Source organism: Haemaphysalis longicornis, unplaced genomic scaffold (genome assembly GCF_048455015.1).
Source record: "Haemaphysalis longicornis isolate Haplotype H1 unplaced genomic scaffold, Haemaphysalis longicornis Haplotype H1 scaffold_20, whole genome shotgun sequence".
In the NCBI taxonomy this organism is placed as follows: Eukaryota; Metazoa; Arthropoda; class Arachnida; order Ixodida; family Ixodidae; genus Haemaphysalis; species Haemaphysalis longicornis.
In genome coordinates this window covers 3,653,274-3,670,765 of record NW_027526296.1, presented here as the reverse complement: position 1 = coordinate 3,670,765, position 17,492 = coordinate 3,653,274, and the positions used below count along the sequence as shown (strand labels likewise).

At 51.4% G+C, this 17,492-nt stretch overlaps 1 protein-coding gene across 1 annotated transcript in view; it reads right to left on the bottom strand.

Moving 5' to 3' along the window:
• The window catches only part of Nup75 (nuclear pore complex protein Nup75), a 56,146-nt gene that overhangs the window by 6,331 nt on the left and 32,323 nt on the right, over positions 1-17,492 (bottom strand). The window contains exons 15-20 of the mRNA XM_077701059.1: positions 11,489-11,554; positions 8,643-8,693; positions 6,482-6,579; positions 3,703-3,788; positions 1,806-1,837; positions 127-318 (exon numbers count right to left, since the gene is read on the bottom strand). Coding sequence (XP_077557185.1) covers positions 127-318; positions 1,806-1,837; positions 3,703-3,788; positions 6,482-6,579; positions 8,643-8,693; positions 11,489-11,554 — 525 coding nt within the window. The remainder of the gene's footprint in view (positions 1-126; positions 319-1,805; positions 1,838-3,702; positions 3,789-6,481; positions 6,580-8,642; positions 8,694-11,488; positions 11,555-17,492) is intronic.

Here is a 17,492-nt window from a genome sequence, read left to right as displayed (position 1 = left end):
ACTGCAGCTTGCACCTGTTAACATGTTAGCTACAAGGCTTCCTTTTCCAGCGGTGCCGTTCCAATTCTCCTCCCGATAGAAGCCTAATCAGACTGAATCACGAGCTGTCTGCCATGCCCCACTCACAAGTGCGGCGCCAGCTGTGAGTCGATGAGGTCGGTGAGCAGGCGGGCAGCGACCTGGCCAGGGGGCTTGCGCTGGAACTCGCGGTAGTTGGCCAGGAAGGTGAGCCGGTCGCTGAACAGCATGCTCTCGCCCAGGTTCTCCAGCAGGTCCAGGCAGGGAAGCTCCCGCCGCGAGCTGTACTCCGACAGGAACCTGGCAGAAGGAGGCATTGGGGAGGACAGTGGGGGCGCGCTCATACCCCACCCCCTGCCACACATAGAGTTTCATACTAATATATACTAGAGGGAAATCTGGCGCTGCAATCGCAGGCCACCATGGGTGGCGCCATTGCAGCTAGCGACATTCCTCGCCTCCTTGGCTTAGCTAGCCGTATGGCTTCTTTTTCGTCTCGAAGCCAGAAAGGTAACTTTTCTTTCTTCTGAATCGTTCATAAAGCTTCTGAATAATTACTGACAAGTAAATTTTTATGGAAGTTCAATTTTGTAATAACGAAACAAATTTAAATAATCTTTTAGAGTAACACTGTCGCTTTTTTGCAGCCAGAGGCAACTTTTCAGCCTGTTCATGAGCCATGCCAAGGACAAGTGGAACGTGCCTGGCCGGTACATGACGGCACGCTCGCTGGAGCGTGGCTTCCCTAGACAGTGGCGCCACATTTCCCTCTAGTGTATAGTAGTATGAAACTCTATGCCACCACACACATTCAGTGGCCATTGCGTGTGCAAGCTTGGGATCATCGTAAAAGATGCAGGTTTATCCTTGCAAGGGGGGCTGCTTGGGTGAGTTGGTACTATAACATCGTGACTATTGACAGGGACAACTGCATGTCTGCATCATCTTTTTCTCTTGTCCCTGTCGATAGTTTGCACCTTCCCGAAGCATATGAGGTTACCTTTGGCAATTTAAACCACCTCTGTAAAGTATACAAATAGCCACAGCCTGCGTATCACGGGTTAAGAAAATAGGAGAGAAATCACTGTCCACGGATTTGTTGAACGTTCTCAACCAACCAACTACTCAATTACCAAAGCTAAGAATTCTCTCATCACTGGTATCGTTCAAGTAGAGCCCCACAAATACCATTATTTCACGCATATAACCTGCACCAAAAAAATTTCACTGGCAAAGTAGTGGTGCGGATAATCTGCGGGGTTTTTCCCTTCGTGCAGCTTCACGGCAATGCGCGTCGTGCCCTGAAGCTCCTGCACAGTAACACTGACTAAGCCTTCCATGACAGCAATTGTGCAAAACATGCAAGGACAAGGAAGATAAACAAGGATGAGCGCAGTGACGCTGAGTGAATTGTGACTTTCGCCTTGCAGTCAGTGCATTCTGCTTGAAAAATGTACGCTTTTTCTGTCTCCACAGTATGTGATGTGTTGCTTGAGCTCTAGCTTTGGTGCAGCCTTTCATGTATCAAATGTGCGGGCAATGTGTGAGGACTTTTTTTTTTCTTCTCCGACGGGCTGAAAGTGGGAGTGCGGATTATATGCAGGGGCGGGTATATGCGCGAAAATATGGCAGCCATTTGTTGATGGTAATGATCGATACAATGAGGCAGCCAGTTTTGAACAACTGGAGCAAAGCAAGTCTTGGCGTGGCTTCTTTGTCCCATACGATTTGTGCGTACAACAACTGAGCAGCAATCAGGCAACAGATGTAAGCTGGAAGGCACTCACTTATCTGCGAGCCTTGAGGTCAAAATGGGGTTCTGGAACGAAGGAAAGGGTAGAAACGCTTCAGCACCACGACCAGCTCATCCGAGCCACAAGGCAGTTCACAGTTTGCACACCATTGGCACAAGGCTCCAGCTAGCTTATCCAAGGGTGGAAGTGGGCTGGAGCCTTTTGGAGCACCTAAGGGAGCAGGAATAATGCTCTTTTGGAGCTGTTTTGCAGCAATGAAAGGGGAGCTTTCGGTCCGCTTTGGAGCATCAAAAGATGAGTTTTGGAGCAGTGCAAGTCTGTTTGGAAGCAGATTTTTGGAACCAAACATCATTTATTCGAAATTTTTTTTTATTTCTGGTTAACACTAAAAACAAAAATTCAAATAGCTCTTACTCAACATTCCATCGGTACTGAGCCAACCACTTTTTGACAAGTTAGCAAAATATGCGTTCCCATAAATAATACATCAAAGCTGAACAACAACTAAGGAAAAACGAGAGACAAGCGATGCTCAAAATAGCCATACCTAACTAGACAGCCGACAAAAAGATAAATGTTCGTGTTATTACAAAACCATCACAATCATGAGAAACAGTCCAGAGAAGACCAGAGATGGGCAAAATGATTTCTCTTGCACCCAAGATTAAAGTTTTACATTCATTCTACATTTAACGAGGCTCTAGACAAAAAAAAAAAAAAAAAAAAACAGAAACTAAGGGACAAAGAAATTAAAAGAAAAAGAAGACACAATTTGAACAACCTGACAGACAGAGAAATTAAAAATAAATACTCATGTTCACAAAACTCAAAAGAAGAAAAAATTATCCTAGTGTACTATTTGCACTATTGACCAAGTAATGAATGAATAAAACTTTATTACTGACTGAGGGAGCTTTGTAGCCTAGATGGGTGAGAGGGTAACTGGAAATGTCATTAGGATGGCCGTCACATTTGTCCAGTCAGGTCTGCCTTGAGCACAAACTCCACAAAAAAAATGTAATGTATGCTTCTATTTACGTACAAAATACCGCGTACACAGATAACGAATGTACCAGTGTTTATAAACGTTTTTTTTTAATGTAAACAGCAGGCTTAAACAGAAAAAAAAAAGAATGAAAACAGTGCTGTAGGCAAGTTACATCTACAAACCTGATAACTTGGAGATAGATGCTAGCTTAACAAAAGCCCCCTCCACCCCCCAACCATCTTTCTATGTTGTGCCAGAGCTGTGCCTTTTATCTCATTCTGTTGGACACTGCAGGGTGGCATCTAACCTTTAGAAGAGCAAGCATACTCATGATAACAAAGTGATTAGGGTCCGACTGAACTGTAAAAGTGTTTTATTTTTTGCTTTTGACACTAAGCGCAAAGATTGCAATGGTGACGGGTGACCACTCAGCATGCAGTGCGGTGAAGCTACCTTTCAACTTAAGGCAAAATTTTCACATGGATGACTCCGAGCGTTAGTCCTTCAGGGAGCCTGCCCCAGTGTGCCAGGTCATGAATGAAAGTGCAACGACTGAGTCTCATTGAAAACCACCTCTGAGTTGCCTGGCATTCTACGACACTGCTTAAGAACCGTCTCAGTGCAATAGTGCACCTTGTAAAGCAGGATGGCACAGGAAAAAGAGGATTGGCACAGCGCCGCACAAATGGTGCAGCACTTCCACCCTCGCCTCTCCTCAATCAAACATAAATTATCCCGTATCTCTTCACCGCTCATCCCACCCATAGATAGAGATCATCCTACGCTCATCTTCCTGAGCCTAGATGTCTGCCTCGTCCCATCACTGGCTGTCACATCTGTCACCTCTCTTCCCAACATCACCTTTTCTTTCATTGCACTTTTTACTGCAAGCTCTACACACGACAGCCAGAGAGGGACGGAGCGAAAAGGCGTGCCCCTCACCTTGCAGCGCATTGCCCAGGTCAGTGCAATGCCCAGTTGTCCCTTCTTGGCCATTCGGACTGCGAGCGTCTGGCAGATGTCCCTGGCTGCACGGGAGGGGAGGGAGGGAGGGGAGAGAGAGAGAGAGAGAGAGAGAGAGAGAGAGAGAGAGAGAGAGAGAGAGAGAGAGAGAGAGAGAGAGAGAGAGAGAGAGAGAGAGAGAGAGAGAGAGAGAGAGAGAGAGAGAGAGAGAGAGAGAGAGAGAGAGAGAGGAGAGAGAGAGAATTAAACCGATTCCACTCAATGTGAAAGCTGTTGGAAGTGCAGAGCAGTGATTCACCATAATGGCCTGTAGCGCCGTTATCCCGCTCACTGCTACCACCCAATGCAATTCAAATTTCCCGCCTTTGCAGTGCTCGCGCACCCCCCTGCCTGACACTAAGTCAGCGAGAGTTCCGTTCTTTTTGCGCTCACTTTTCCTCCCGCACGTGCCAGCATTGCACTGCCACTTTTTTTTCGCTTACTATCGTAAAAACCGATGTAACAAGCGTTCCTGACTAAATGAACGTGAGCACTGGCGGGTAATTACGTATATTTTGCCTCAAATGTACCTATAGTTTGCGTTAAACAACGGGGAGATATATGACAAGCGCCAGCGGTTCGTGAGTTTCGAACACTCTTATGACTATATAAACCGCTTGGCTTTCGAAGCCTCTGGGTTACACCGCAACGACGGAACACCGTGTGGCTCTACTTGGGTCCAGCGAGCGAGCTACGATGACAAGGCAAGCCCCTAAAGGGCTCTACACTTTAAAAAAAAAAAAAAAGGGCCTTTGAGCGGCACTGCACAGTTGTGGTCGCAGAGAATCGGCTACTGCAGTCGACGGCCAACCAGGACTACAGAGTCACCAAAAAGCTGGTTGACGTGACACAAAATTAACGAAAACAGACCGTGGAGACCTGTTTTCCCAACCCCAACATCACTCTAAAACAAAGCAGGGAACTGTAGAAAGCCACTTCTCAATGGAGACTGTCCGAGTGACTTTTCCTTTCTAAGAGTGCTGCTGATGCTGGCGAAAACGTTAAATCTGACAGCTGCACGGCCTGCCCTGGGAACGTGGTGTGCAATGTGGCCCCACCTGGCAGAGACTGAGAGGGAAGTGCGTTTCAGAAATTCCTGGAACAATACAGCCGATGTCAAGTAGACTTGTCGCCAATTGATGCATACAGGTCAGTGGCACAAAATAATGGCACAAAATAATGGCACAAAAAGAAGTTACCACATCACGTTCGTTACCAGCAGTGTTAACAGAAGCAAGCAAACGTGAATTGCATTGAGGGACTGTCAGGCACCATTCGAACTGGTACCATTTGAGCTGGTACGTGAATTACATTAGGGATCATCAGGTACCACTTGTAAGATACTACTTCCAGGAAGGTACACACTTATGGACCCTTGTATGTGCTGAGTAATAGTTGCCCTATATTTTTAAAGCTTTTGAAGATCTTCTGGAGATAGCAGGCGCGCAAACTATGCTAAAAGTAGTGCCTATCTTGTTTTATCTGACTGCACCGTGTGTTCGTAGCATGCGCTTCTGATGGGAAGTTTCTGCTTTCGACAAGGCATAACACAAGTTCACTGAACCGCTTTGAAAATATTGGAATTTTCTAATTAAGCCCCATGATTCGAAGACGAATAAAAATAGTTTTATTAGCTTCGACATTTCAACCTTTCAAGCAATTGCATGCCCTCACTTATTACTCAAGCGAGCCAGTTTGAGGTTCCCATCTGAAACACCAGCAGTGGCAGGCTTTCAGAATCTTCGTATGATAATGATGCAGCACTTGCTCCATTTTTCTAGGCCTTCCAGCGAACAAGGTTTTCGCATACCCTGCTGGAAGCTAATGATAAACTGGGAGCCCAAAAACGAACGAGAAGAACATGAAACACCACTTATCTTAAAAGCAATCAACGTGACACACAGGAAGCCCCCTTCATTGAGAAAAAATTCTGCAGAAATAGAGGGAAATGTCTACTAATGCGTAGGATTCTTATGCCTTTTTTTTTTAAGGCCTGTCCGACCAATTATCTCCACATACGCTAATGTAACAATTACAAGTGCAACTTCCACAAAATCTGCCTTATTGTGAAAACGCCGGGTGTTGTACGGTTTGCGGTTATACGGTTTTTTTAAATATATTTCTCAACTTATAGTTCTTCGAAATTTCGTACAACAAATTATCTCCATTTAGGGTAATATAATGATAACAGGTGGAACTTCTGCAAAGTCTGCATTATTGTGGAAATGCAGGACGTCAAACAGTATGGCATTTTCTTCAATTTTTGTACATTTTTTTGTTTTTTAGTTTTTCAAAATTTTGCTCAACCAATTATCTCTATTTACACTGTTATAATGATTACAGGTAGAACTTTCGCGAAATCGGCATTATTTTGGAAATGCAGGGAGTTACATGGTTCTAGAGTGTGAAGACGGGCTCGTGTTTGTGAAGCACCCCAGAGCACCCTAGAGCCTGTGTTTGTCTCTTTCCCGTCGTCCGTGCCGTTTCTTTGAGCTGTTTTTTGCCTTTACACGGTTCGCCATTTCCCGTAATTTTTTAATGTTTTTTTATATATTTTTAGTTCTTCAAAATTGCATTCAACCAATTGTCTCCATTTACGCTATTATAACAAATGGAACTTCCGCGATACCTGCATTTTTTGCGAAAATGCAGGGCGTTACACGGTCCTGGCTGTGGGGCTACTCAGCAAAGAATGCTATGCATTAAAAGCATGTCTCACCCACTGGCATCTCCCTCTGCTCCAAGATTTCCACCACCCTCATGGCTTGGGCCTGGGTCTTCAAGGGGATGCGCTCCATGAACGCTTCCAGGTATTCCCTGACGGGTGAGAGCAAAGGTGAGATATGGATGGCACACAGTGGTCTCCGTTACGCCATGAAAAACCACAAGGAAAAGCATCATCACACGCAAGGCACTGTCAACACGGGCCCATTTTAAATGCCAAGTGATAAAAAAGACCCCAAAAGAAGAGTTCACAGTGCATTAAAAAAAAATTTCATTCAATAAAGTGAACCCCTTCTTCCATGTGCATACTTTCTCACATCTCTACAGGCATTGTTTACCTAGATATTCTCTTATTGTGTATCATGCTATTGGTCTGTTTATGCTATCCTTTAGCCTACTTTAAGACAGCCCAATCATCTACACATTATTCTGCAAAGACAGCTGCACCGCGGCCTTCATTTCTTGGCGCCGTGCCAACTTTATCCCTGAGCTTCATACACCCACGACACCAATCTTCGAGGATAGGGCACATCTGCTTCTGAGCAAGGTTGAAGTTGTTTCACTAAGGTGAATGCAAGTGGTAGTGCTCAATGCTGTTTGGCCATACAGGGTAGCAAACGCCTGCAGTGCCACACTCCGACTGTCCTGGGTGTTGCACAGCAACGCGTTTTCTCGCTCGCATGGCATTCGTTCTCTCTACGACCTCAACTGAGAGGCTGCACACTCTGACAGAATGACTTTCGACAGTAGCAACGCTACTTGACTGCCACCAGTACACAATAATGGCTTGGCACACTGGCATATTCATATTTAAACTGACTGATTGATTGACTGATTGATTGATTGATTGATTTGCCGATTTTTGTCGAGAGCCTGAAATGGTCGAGAGCTGAGTAGCCACTTTTACAAAACATCGTTCAACACACCTCTGTGGCTACACACAACTCCGTGCTAGGACTGCAACACCGGCATGTTCCTTTTTCAATGGCATGTGTCCTCGACTGACAGGCCTCATACATTGCAACGCAAGTCTTCAAGAGCACACGCTCATGCATAGAAAAGCAAGAGCTTCCTCGAAAAGTTATTCTGCTCTGGCAAGCTGCTTGTAACGCTGATGTAAGAGGGCAACTGAAATGGGCAGCAAGTCCAGATCATTATCTAGGGCTGAAACAGGACTTTAAGGGGACACTGCTCTTAAAACAGCTCCTTTTAAACCCTAAAACTTGGCAGTCTTGCTGCTTTTTCAACGCACTGATTTCAAATATTACACTATTTTTTTCAGTTGGTCAACTACTTCCCAAGGTAATTAGAGATAATTAGTCACTTTTGGAGGAACAATGGACAAAACAGTGGTAGTCATAGCACTGTAATCTTTATATTTTCCAATAGTACAATGAGCCGTGGTGAGTGCAATACGAGACTCGGTTTTTTGATGCACCACTTAGAACTAATTTTGCAGCTCATTGAACTTGGGTGGCACCAGTGGCAAGGAACCATCTTGAATGCCCATTTCAAACACCAAATTTTAATGAGCTGCAAAATTAGTTCCAAGCAGTGCATCAAAAAAAAAAAAAAAAACGATTCTCTTATTGCACTCACCAGGGTTGATAGTACTGTAAAATGTTAAGATCACGGTTTTATGACTAGCACTGTTTTATGACTAGCACCGGTTTTCACTAGCACCGGTTTATCAATAGCACCGGTTTTATGACTAGCACCATTGTCCCTCCAAAAAATGACTAATTATCTCTAATTACCATGGGAAGTAATTGACCAACTGAAAAAGTAGCGGAATATTTGAAATCAGTGGGAAAAAAGCAGCGAGGCTGGCAAGACTGAGAAATTAAAAGAAATAGTTTTAAGAGCCATGTCCCCCCCCCCCCCATTCCCAGAAATACATTTGGAAATCTTCAAGGCTACGGGTGTCTCAAGCAATGGTAACTGCTTTTTGCACGCTCTTCCACTTTAGAGCTTATGAAGTGGGCAGCTTTCGAGGGTGAAGAGTGAGCACTCTTGAGCTGAACACCCACTGCAACAACTCCAGCTTTGTCAAAGCAAGAGGTGCATCATTATCTTTGCACAGCCTTATCAGTACCTTTCAACACTACATATATCGTAAGGCTATTTTTTATATTGCTGCTCAAAACGGCACCCACCTTCCACGTTGAGGGCAGTGGTCGAGGTAGCCAACTCCCACTTCCCAGAGGCTGCAATGCGAGAAGACAGGACACTATATTCGCACCCACGGGCAACCATTGCTCACACACTTGTTTGCCGAGCCTGCAAAAGCGACATTTGTCAAGAGAGCGGTCATCGAGCAAAGACGCAGTAAGGGTGCAGACCTGACTTCAGTAATATCCAGGTAACCCTACCATGTTGCCGCCACGAATTAGCTACAGGGTAACAGGGACATTCTACTAAAAAGGTCAAGTGGTGGATGTGTATGTAAATGACCTGTTAATTGATAAGAAAAAAAATTTGACTCTCTCATTAGCAGATGTTATGGTAGAACCATGTTTAACGGTCTGGTTCTTTTTATTTCCATCACTCACATACCAAATGGTATACCGTATTTTCTGGTGTGTAAGTCACGGCTTTTTTCTGAAATTTTCGTTGATGCGTCTTATCCACCGGTGCAGCTTATGTATGGAATAAATCCTTTTCGCGGCAGCCGCACGTGGCCAGCGCACGTTGAGACACAGCTCTATGGTCTGAATGAATCCGAAGCCCACCGCTACGGCGTTTCTCGTAGCTCATAAGTCGCTCCAGACGTTAAGGGGGCAGACTGGTCTTAGAGCTATATTTTTTATTTACCAACCAATTTTAATGAAACTTCACTGCGTTATAGAGTTTTTTGTGCTGATTTCAAATCTCCTATTAGATTTTTTGCAAGCTGATTATATTTTGAGTTAATTAATGATTAATTGCCATTATTTTGGGACACAGTTACAAAATAACCACTCCATTCAGAATGGCAATTACCACGTGGCTAGGCAGACAAATGACTAAAGAATACAACATAGGAAGAACTTTTTTGATTTAACTATTTTTGGTTGTTTTACAACACAGGGAACTTCGCTTCTCCCGCACTCTGCCAGAAATGGCTCGCAGGTGGTGCCAATTGAACACAATAATAATTTTCCAAAGCCTCCATTTAAAAAATTTGTTTCCTATATTGTATTCTCCACACATTTTGGTATCAGAAGCAAAAAGAATTAAAGTTGTACCTGCTCTGGGTGCCAAGATATCTGAGGATGAAATGCTAGCTTTGCATTGCAAGAGAAGTGCCGTTTCACCATCGAATTCTGCGCTAACTGAGCTGTAGAGTGCACTTTAAAATGCTATTATAATATAATAACAACAAAATATGATGCCGTTTGATGAGGAAATTTACAGACTGTTAGAAAAATGGCCGTGGAGGCCAAAAATTCCATTTTTGAGAAAACGCTTTTTTTGACCGTTTTTCGGCCCCAAAGACCCAACTGCCCCCTTAAACCAAGGAATTTGCAGCTTTTTCTAGACAAAAACAATGATAATGGCCTGCGACAACCGCGCGCCACTTTCGGCTACGCGCAGTAACTACAGTTCAGAATAAATTCAGGGTAACATCAAACTGGGTTGCAAAAACAAAATGCAGCTTATAAATTATTACAGAGAGTTACTCTGAAGAAGGTAAACATGCTGCTAATTTTTAAAATGACAACTTGCTGATAAGTTTCGATTTTCGGGCCGCTTCCGTTCACGTCACTTCCGTCTGCCATGACACCTTTGTTGAGCAGATTTACGACAGCACACAAGAGACGCGCGATGTTCGGAGAGGTGGCCAAATGGGTCTCCGACTCTTGGGACTCCATTTCTACAAAAACAGTTGTAGCCGGGTTGATAACGGCCGGAGTAATACGGTCCGCAAGTGGTGACGATGTTGGCGAAGAAGACATCAGTGAGTCGGAGGACGACAGCGATGCGCCGGCGGAACACCCACTTGAAGTTGCTGAATTGTTTATTTGTTAGCAATTCAGAGGAAGACTTCGATGGTTTTGCCTAAACGCCGTCTGTAGGTACATGCCATCTGTGTGTATCAATAAACCATTTTTGAGAAGCTCTGTCTAGACTTTGGACGGTATATGCACGTGTCTAGCCATTCTTACCGGGAGATGTGTCGATAGGCGGCGGCTGCCGCAACCATGTACTTTTGCCGCACTTTCTAAAGATGTGATTCACTATCAGTTTACCTAATTAACGAGTGCATCTTGTATACCGGTGCGACTTATACACCGGTGCGATTTATATACGTTTTTTTTCGAAAAAAACTGTCATTTTGAGGGGAGTGCAACGTACACAAAGGTGCGACTTATAGACTGGAAAATACGGTATACAGGTTTTATTAAGCTTCTAAGTTGTTCAAATCTCTAACTATAAAAGTCCTAAAAAAACTGGAAGAACTAAGGTGCAGTTCCTGCAGCATTTTCTTTTCGTGCTCTTATTTGAAGAGCACACCCCAAAGCTTAATGCGTTGATAGGCATTCAGGACCAAAGAAGTGGTGAAGACAAAGACAAGAGGGTGCTTATAACATCTTGTTGCATGCTTTTTGCATTTGAAGAAGTCCTCAAGTAACATCAGTCACCACATGTCTGCCTACACCACCGACCTGCCCACATTTCCCTCATTCTGCCTTGCAGACTAGGAGGAGGCCCCTCAAAACTTCAGCAGTCCCCCACCTTCGCAGCACCGGCAGGAGTTGGCCTGTGCTACGAAGAGAAAGAAATATCCCATCCACTCCTCTGCCAAGTCCACAAGCCGTCCCTAAGATATGCACGGTTGAGAACCCCTGCACAACAGCCTCCTTTCATGCTTGTTTCCACAGGGCAATGCATGTGCACACAACCTATGCAGCCCAGTGAGGCTGCCCATCTGCCAAAGCACGACCAGAGTTCTCTCAGAAGAGTGAAGTGGTATTAGCTGTTAACTGGCAGCCTTGGACAAGGCAGCGTCCATGCCCACCTGTGGTGCGTCATCAGGGACGACGCATACTCCAGGATCAGGTGCTCCCTCAGCTCGCCCGCATACCTGCACACGGAGGGAGGGGGGAGGGTGTTGGCCAGCTGGGCACACAACTGCTTGGGTGGCCAGTAGAAGTGGCGAACACGGTAGGAGTGCCACAGGGTGTGTTTTGCATCGACTCCAACACTGCCCGTTTGAGGGACACTGTTGTGGCTATGTTGTAAAACAACCTTCGCTTCACTACTTGATGAATGCCTGACTCGGACTGCAAAATCTTGAAACAAGGGGAAAACAACATGGCGTTGCTGGCACACAGTCACCCGAGCTCCTTGTGCAGAAGAAAAGGGAGGGCTCACTGTTCCCTCGGCATCGCATATTCCCCGACAGTGGCAAGTGAAAGAGCTCAAAACAACATCAGAGTTACAACCATGGCTCCACAAATGACCCCACTAACTTACATTTCCCCTCGCTGTGATCATCGTCACAAAGTAGGGATTCCATCTGCTTACTGAGTGTTCTAAGGGCTCATTTGTGCCAAATGCTTCTCTACGTTCGAACCGTCTTCCTCATGACATTGTCTATAAACATGATGCTGTTTTATTTATAGTTGCTGTCACTATTTTTACTAGTAAGTAGCCTTCAGGTCACGCCCTCTATCAGGCGACATTACTTGATTGCACTTTCTCTGTTGCTGTATTGTTCTACCGGTATGCACAGTTAACCCTCTGAGGGTCCCGCACGTACATATACGTCCTCTGCAAACATTTTCAAAATGGTCAATAACGTATATGTACGTCATCGCTCGTATGATCAAAAAGCGCGCCTTTTTTCGCCAACTTCTCTTGCTTGGCATGTGCTGCCACACTGCGGAAATACGTCAAATTATTTTCTTGCGCCGATGGCTCTTCTTTTTATTTTTATGATTTACTTCAGCAACGCGCCGGCTATCGTTTGCGCATCCGGTAACGAGGGGGCGCACTGGGTATCGCCCACCAGGCGCCCGGGCACCTCTCGCTTCTTGCGCCTGCTGCAGACCAAGGGCGCCTGTGAAACTGATGAGGCTCTTTTCTCCCTTTTCTTTTGTATTTTAAAGGAGCGGTGCGCCGTCTATAGCTCGCACATCCGGCCACGCGCGCACAGCAGCTAGTTTTGGTATCATCCTCCGGGCGCGTCCCGCTTTTTTGCGCCCACGAAAGTGATGTCTATCTGATTTCGATTCACTCAAAATGTGCCGGCTTGTTACTCTCTCGTTTTTACTTAGAATTTTTCTTGTGTTACTCATGAATAAACCACATGTATGTAACAACACAAACGATTTTTTTCTCACTTTACAGTCACCCTAAAAAAATTACGATAATTTTTTCTCGAAATAGATTCATTCGAAGAATTTAAATCAGCACTAACAAAAATCGACCCTGGGGGGTCGCATTTGGCAAAAAAATTCGACCCTCAAAGGGTTAACCCTCGTTATAACGAAATTGAAGGGGTGCCGCAATTTGCTCATTATAAGCAATGTTTCGATATAGCCATAGCGGGCATTTATGCAAACATTGGGCACTGTACTTGCCCAAAACAAATAGCGGGCAAAATTGCATCGCGCCGCATGGCGGTACACAACAAAGTAACCGCACTCCAGAGATAAAAAGGAACTTTTGCGCAGCTACTTTATTGCAGTTCAGAATACATAACTCGAATTTCAAACAGGCTTAAAAGCAAAGAAGTCCGTAACTGGACATTGATGCATCTTTCTGATGCGAACAACGGCTCGCTCAACTTCGGGCCCGATGTGACAGCTTTTATAACAGCCGCCTTCACGTCTAGTGTCCTTCGCCTCCCGCCTAGCACATTCAGGCTGCTCGAATTACGCACGCAGTGCGCTAAAAAGATAAGTCTGAAGCAGTAAAAAGAAGAAGAAGAAGAAAGAAAGAAAAAAAAATGAAACACGCACGCAACCCCAACAACACAGCTCCCACGGTGCGCGTCGGCTAGTCACAACAGCTGCAGGCAAGCGCGCCGCGACCGTGTGTGCCGCGTGCATTGGCTGCGTGCCGTGCACAGCGAGAGGAAGGCGGGAATGGCTTTGCAGGTGCAGTGGCGTCTGGCTCTGCGTGCGCTCCGTCCAGCTTTGCGCGTGTTGCGGGAGTGTGCATGGCGGGAGTTTTGAACTGCTAAAAATACAGCTGTCGCCTTGTGCACAGTGCCAAATCCATGAAATTGTCTCAAAATTTTATTTTTGAATGAAATTTGCTCCTTATATCCCGCAACCATTAAAACAAGGTTTTAACGATTTGCTCGCTATAGTCCATCTCGTCAATGTACACACTCCCCTCTTTAATGCCCTTGGGCCTTGAAGGTAATTCTTCATTGGGCAGGCAGGCAGGCAGGCAGGCAGGCAGGCAGGCAGGCAGGCAGGCAGGCAGGCAGGCAGGCAGGCAGGCAGGCAGGCAGGCAGGCAGGCAGGCAGGCAGGCAGGCAGGCAGGCAGGCAGGCAGGCAGGCAGGCAGGCAGGCAGGCAGGCAGGCAGGCAGGCAGGCAGGCAGGCAGGCAGGCAGGCAGGCAGGCAGGCAGGCAGGCAGGCAGGCAGGCAGGCAGGCAGGCAGGCAGGCAGGCAGGCAGGCAGGCAGGCAGGCAGGCAGGCAGGCAGGCAGGCAGGCAGGCAGGCAGGCAGGCAGGCAGGCAGGCAGGCAGGCAGGCAGGCAGGCAGGCAGGCAGGCAGGCAGGCAGGCAGGCAGGCAGGCAGGCAGGCAGGCAGGCAGGCAGGCAGGCAGGCAGGCAGGCAGGCAGGCAGGCAGGCAGGCAGGCAGGCAGGCAGGCAGGCAGGCAGGCAGGCAGGCAGGCAGGCAGGCAGGCAGGCAGGCAGGCAGGCAGGCAGGCAGGCAGGCAGGCAGGCAGGCAGGCAGGCAGGCAGGCAGGCAGGCAGGCAGGCAGGCAGGCAGGCAGGCAGGCAGGCAGGCAGGCAGGCAGGCAGGCAGGCAGGCAGGCAGGCAGGCAGGCAGGCAGGCAGGCAGGCAGGCAGGCAGGCAGGCAGGCAGGCAGGCAGGCAGGCAGGCAGGCAGGCAGGCAGGCAGGCAGGCAGGCAGGCAGGCAGGCAGGCAGGCAGGCAGGCAGGCAGGCAGGCAGGCAGGCAGGCAGGCAGGCAGGCAGGCAGGCAGGCAGGCAGGCAGGCAGGCAGGCAGGCAGGCAGGCAGGCAGGCAGGCAGGCAGGCAGGCAGGCAGGCAGGCAGGCAGGCAGGCAGGCAGGCAGGCAGGCAGGCAGGCAGGCAGGCAGGCAGGCAGGCAGGCAGGCAGGCAGGCAGGCAGGCAGGCAGGCAGGCAGGCAGGCAGGCAGGCAGGCAGGCAGGCAGGCAGGCAGGCAGGCAGGCAGGCAGGCAGGCAGGCAGGCAGGCAGGCAGGCAGGCAGGCAGGCAGGCAGGCAGGCAGGCAGGCAGGCAGGCAGGCAGGCAGGCAGGCAGGCAGGCAGGCAGGCAGGCAGGCAGGCAGGCAGGCAGGCAGGCAGGCAGGCAGGCAGGCAGGCAGGCAGGCAGGCAGGCAGGCAGGCAGGCAGGCAGGCAGGCAGGCAGGCAGGCAGGCAGGCAGGCAGGCAGGCAGGCAGGCAGGCAGGCAGGCAGGCAGGCAGGCAGGCAGGCAGGCAGGCAGGCAGGCAGGCAGGCAGGCAGGCAGGCAGGCAGGCAGGCAGGCAGGCAGGCAGGCAGGCAGGCAGGCAGGCAGGCAGGCAGGCAGGCAGGCAGGCAGGCAGGCAGGCAGGCAGGCAGGCAGGCAGGCAGGCAGGCAGGCAGGCAGGCAGGCAGGCAGGCAGGCAGGCAGGCAGGCAGGCAGGCAGGCAGGCAGGCAGGCAGGCAGGCAGGCAGGCAGGCAGGCAGGCAGGCAGGCAGGCAGGCAGGCAGGCAGGCAGGCAGGCAGGCAGGCAGGCAGGCAGGCAGGCAGGCAGGCAGGCAGGCAGGCAGGCAGGCAGGCAGGCAGGCAGGCAGGCAGGCAGGCAGGCAGGCAGGCAGGCAGGCAGGCAGGCAGGCAGGCAGGCAGGCAGGCAGGCAGGCAGGCAGGCAGGCAGGCAGGCAGGCAGGCAGGCAGGCAGGCAGGCAGGCAGGCAGGCAGGCAGGCAGGCAGGCAGGCAGGCAGGCAGGCAGGCAGGCAGGCAGGCAGGCAGGCAGGCAGGCAGGCAGGCAGGCAGGCAGGCAGGCAGGCAGGCAGGCAGGCAGGCAGGCAGGCAGGCAGGCAGGCAGGCAGGCAGGCAGGCAGGCAGGCAGGCAGGCAGGCAGGCAGGCAGGCAGGCAGGCAGGCAGGCAGGCAGGCAGGCAGGCAGGCAGGCAGGCAGGCAGGCAGGCAGGCAGGCAGGCAGGCAGGCAGGCAGGCAGGCAGGCAGGCAGGCAGGCAGGCAGGCAGGCAGGCAGGCAGGCAGGCAGGCAGGCAGGCAGGCAGGCAGGCAGGCAGGCAGGCAGGCAGGCAGGCAGGCAGGCAGGCAGGCAGGCAGGCAGGCAGGCAGGCAGGCAGGCAGGCAGGCAGGCAGGCAGGCAGGCAGGCAGGCAGGCAGGCAGGCAGGCAGGCAGGCAGGCAGGCAGGCAGGCAGGCAGGCAGGCAGGCAGGCAGGCAGGCAGGCAGGCAGGCAGGCAGGCAGGCAGGCAGGCAGGCAGGCAGGCAGGCAGGCAGGCAGGCAGGCAGGCAGGCAGGCAGGCAGGCAGGCAGGCAGGCAGGCAGGCAGGCAGGCAGGCAGGCAGGCAGGCAGGCAGGCAGGCAGGCAGGCAGGCAGGCAGGCAGGCAGGCAGGCAGGCAGGCAGGCAGGCAGGCAGGCAGGCAGGCAGGCAGGCAGGCAGGCAGGCAGGCAGGCAGGCAGGCAGGCAGGCAGGCAGGCAGGCAGGCAGGCAGGCAGGCAGGCAGGCAGGCAGGCAGGCAGGCAGGCAGGCAGGCAGGCAGGCAGGCAGGCAGGCAGGCAGGCAGGCAGGCAGGCAGGCAGGCAGGCAGGCAGGCAGGCAGGCAGGCAGGCAGGCAGGCAGGCAGGCAGGCAGGCAGGCAGGCAGGCAGGCAGGCAGGCAGGCAGGCAGGCAGGCAGGCAGGCAGGCAGGCAGGCAGGCAGGCAGGCAGGCAGGCAGGCAGGCAGGCAGGCAGGCAGGCAGGCAGGCAGGCAGGCAGGCAGGCAGGCAGGCAGGCAGGCAGGCAGGCAGGCAGGCAGGCAGGCAGGCAGGCAGGCAGGCAGGCAGGCAGGCAGGCAGGCAGGCAGGCAGGCAGGCAGGCAGGCAGGCAGGCAGGCAGGCAGGCAGGCAGGCAGGCAGGCAGGCAGGCAGGCAGGCAGGCAGGCAGGCAGGCAGGCAGGCAGGCAGGCAGGCAGGCAGGCAGGCAGGCAGGCAGGCAGGCAGGCAGGCAGGCAGGCAGGCAGGCAGGCAGGCAGGCAGGCAGGCAGGCAGGCAGGCAGGCAGGCAGGCAGGCAGGCAGGCAGGCAGGCAGGCAGGCAGGCAGGCAGGCAGGCAGGCAGGCAGGCAGGCAGGCAGGCAGGCAGGCAGGCAGGCAGGCAGGCAGGCAGGCAGGCAGGCAGGCAGGCAGGCAGGCAGGCAGGCAGGCAGGCAGGCAGGCAGGCAGGCAGGCAGGCAGGCAGGCAGGCAGGCAGGCAGGCAGGCAGGCAGGCAGGCAGGCAGGCAGGCAGGCAGGCAGGCAGGCAGGCAGGCAGGCAGGCAGGCAGGCAGGCAGGCAGGCAGGCAGGCAGGCAGGCAGGCAGGCAGGCAGGCAGGCAGGCAGGCAGGCAGGCAGGCAGGCAGGCAGGCAGGCAGGCAGGCAGGCAGGCAGGCAGGCAGGCAGGCAGGCAGGCAGGCAGGCAGGCAGGCAGGCAGGCAGGCAGGCAGGCAGGCAGGCAGGCAGGCAGGCAGGCAGGCAGGCAGGCAGGCAGGCAGGCAGGCAGGCAGGCAGGCAGGCAGGCAGGCAGGCAGGCAGGCAGGCAGGCAGGCAGGCAGGCAGGCAGGCAGGCAGGCAGGCAGGCAGGCAGGCAGGCAGGCAGGCAGGCAGGCAGGCAGGCAGGCAG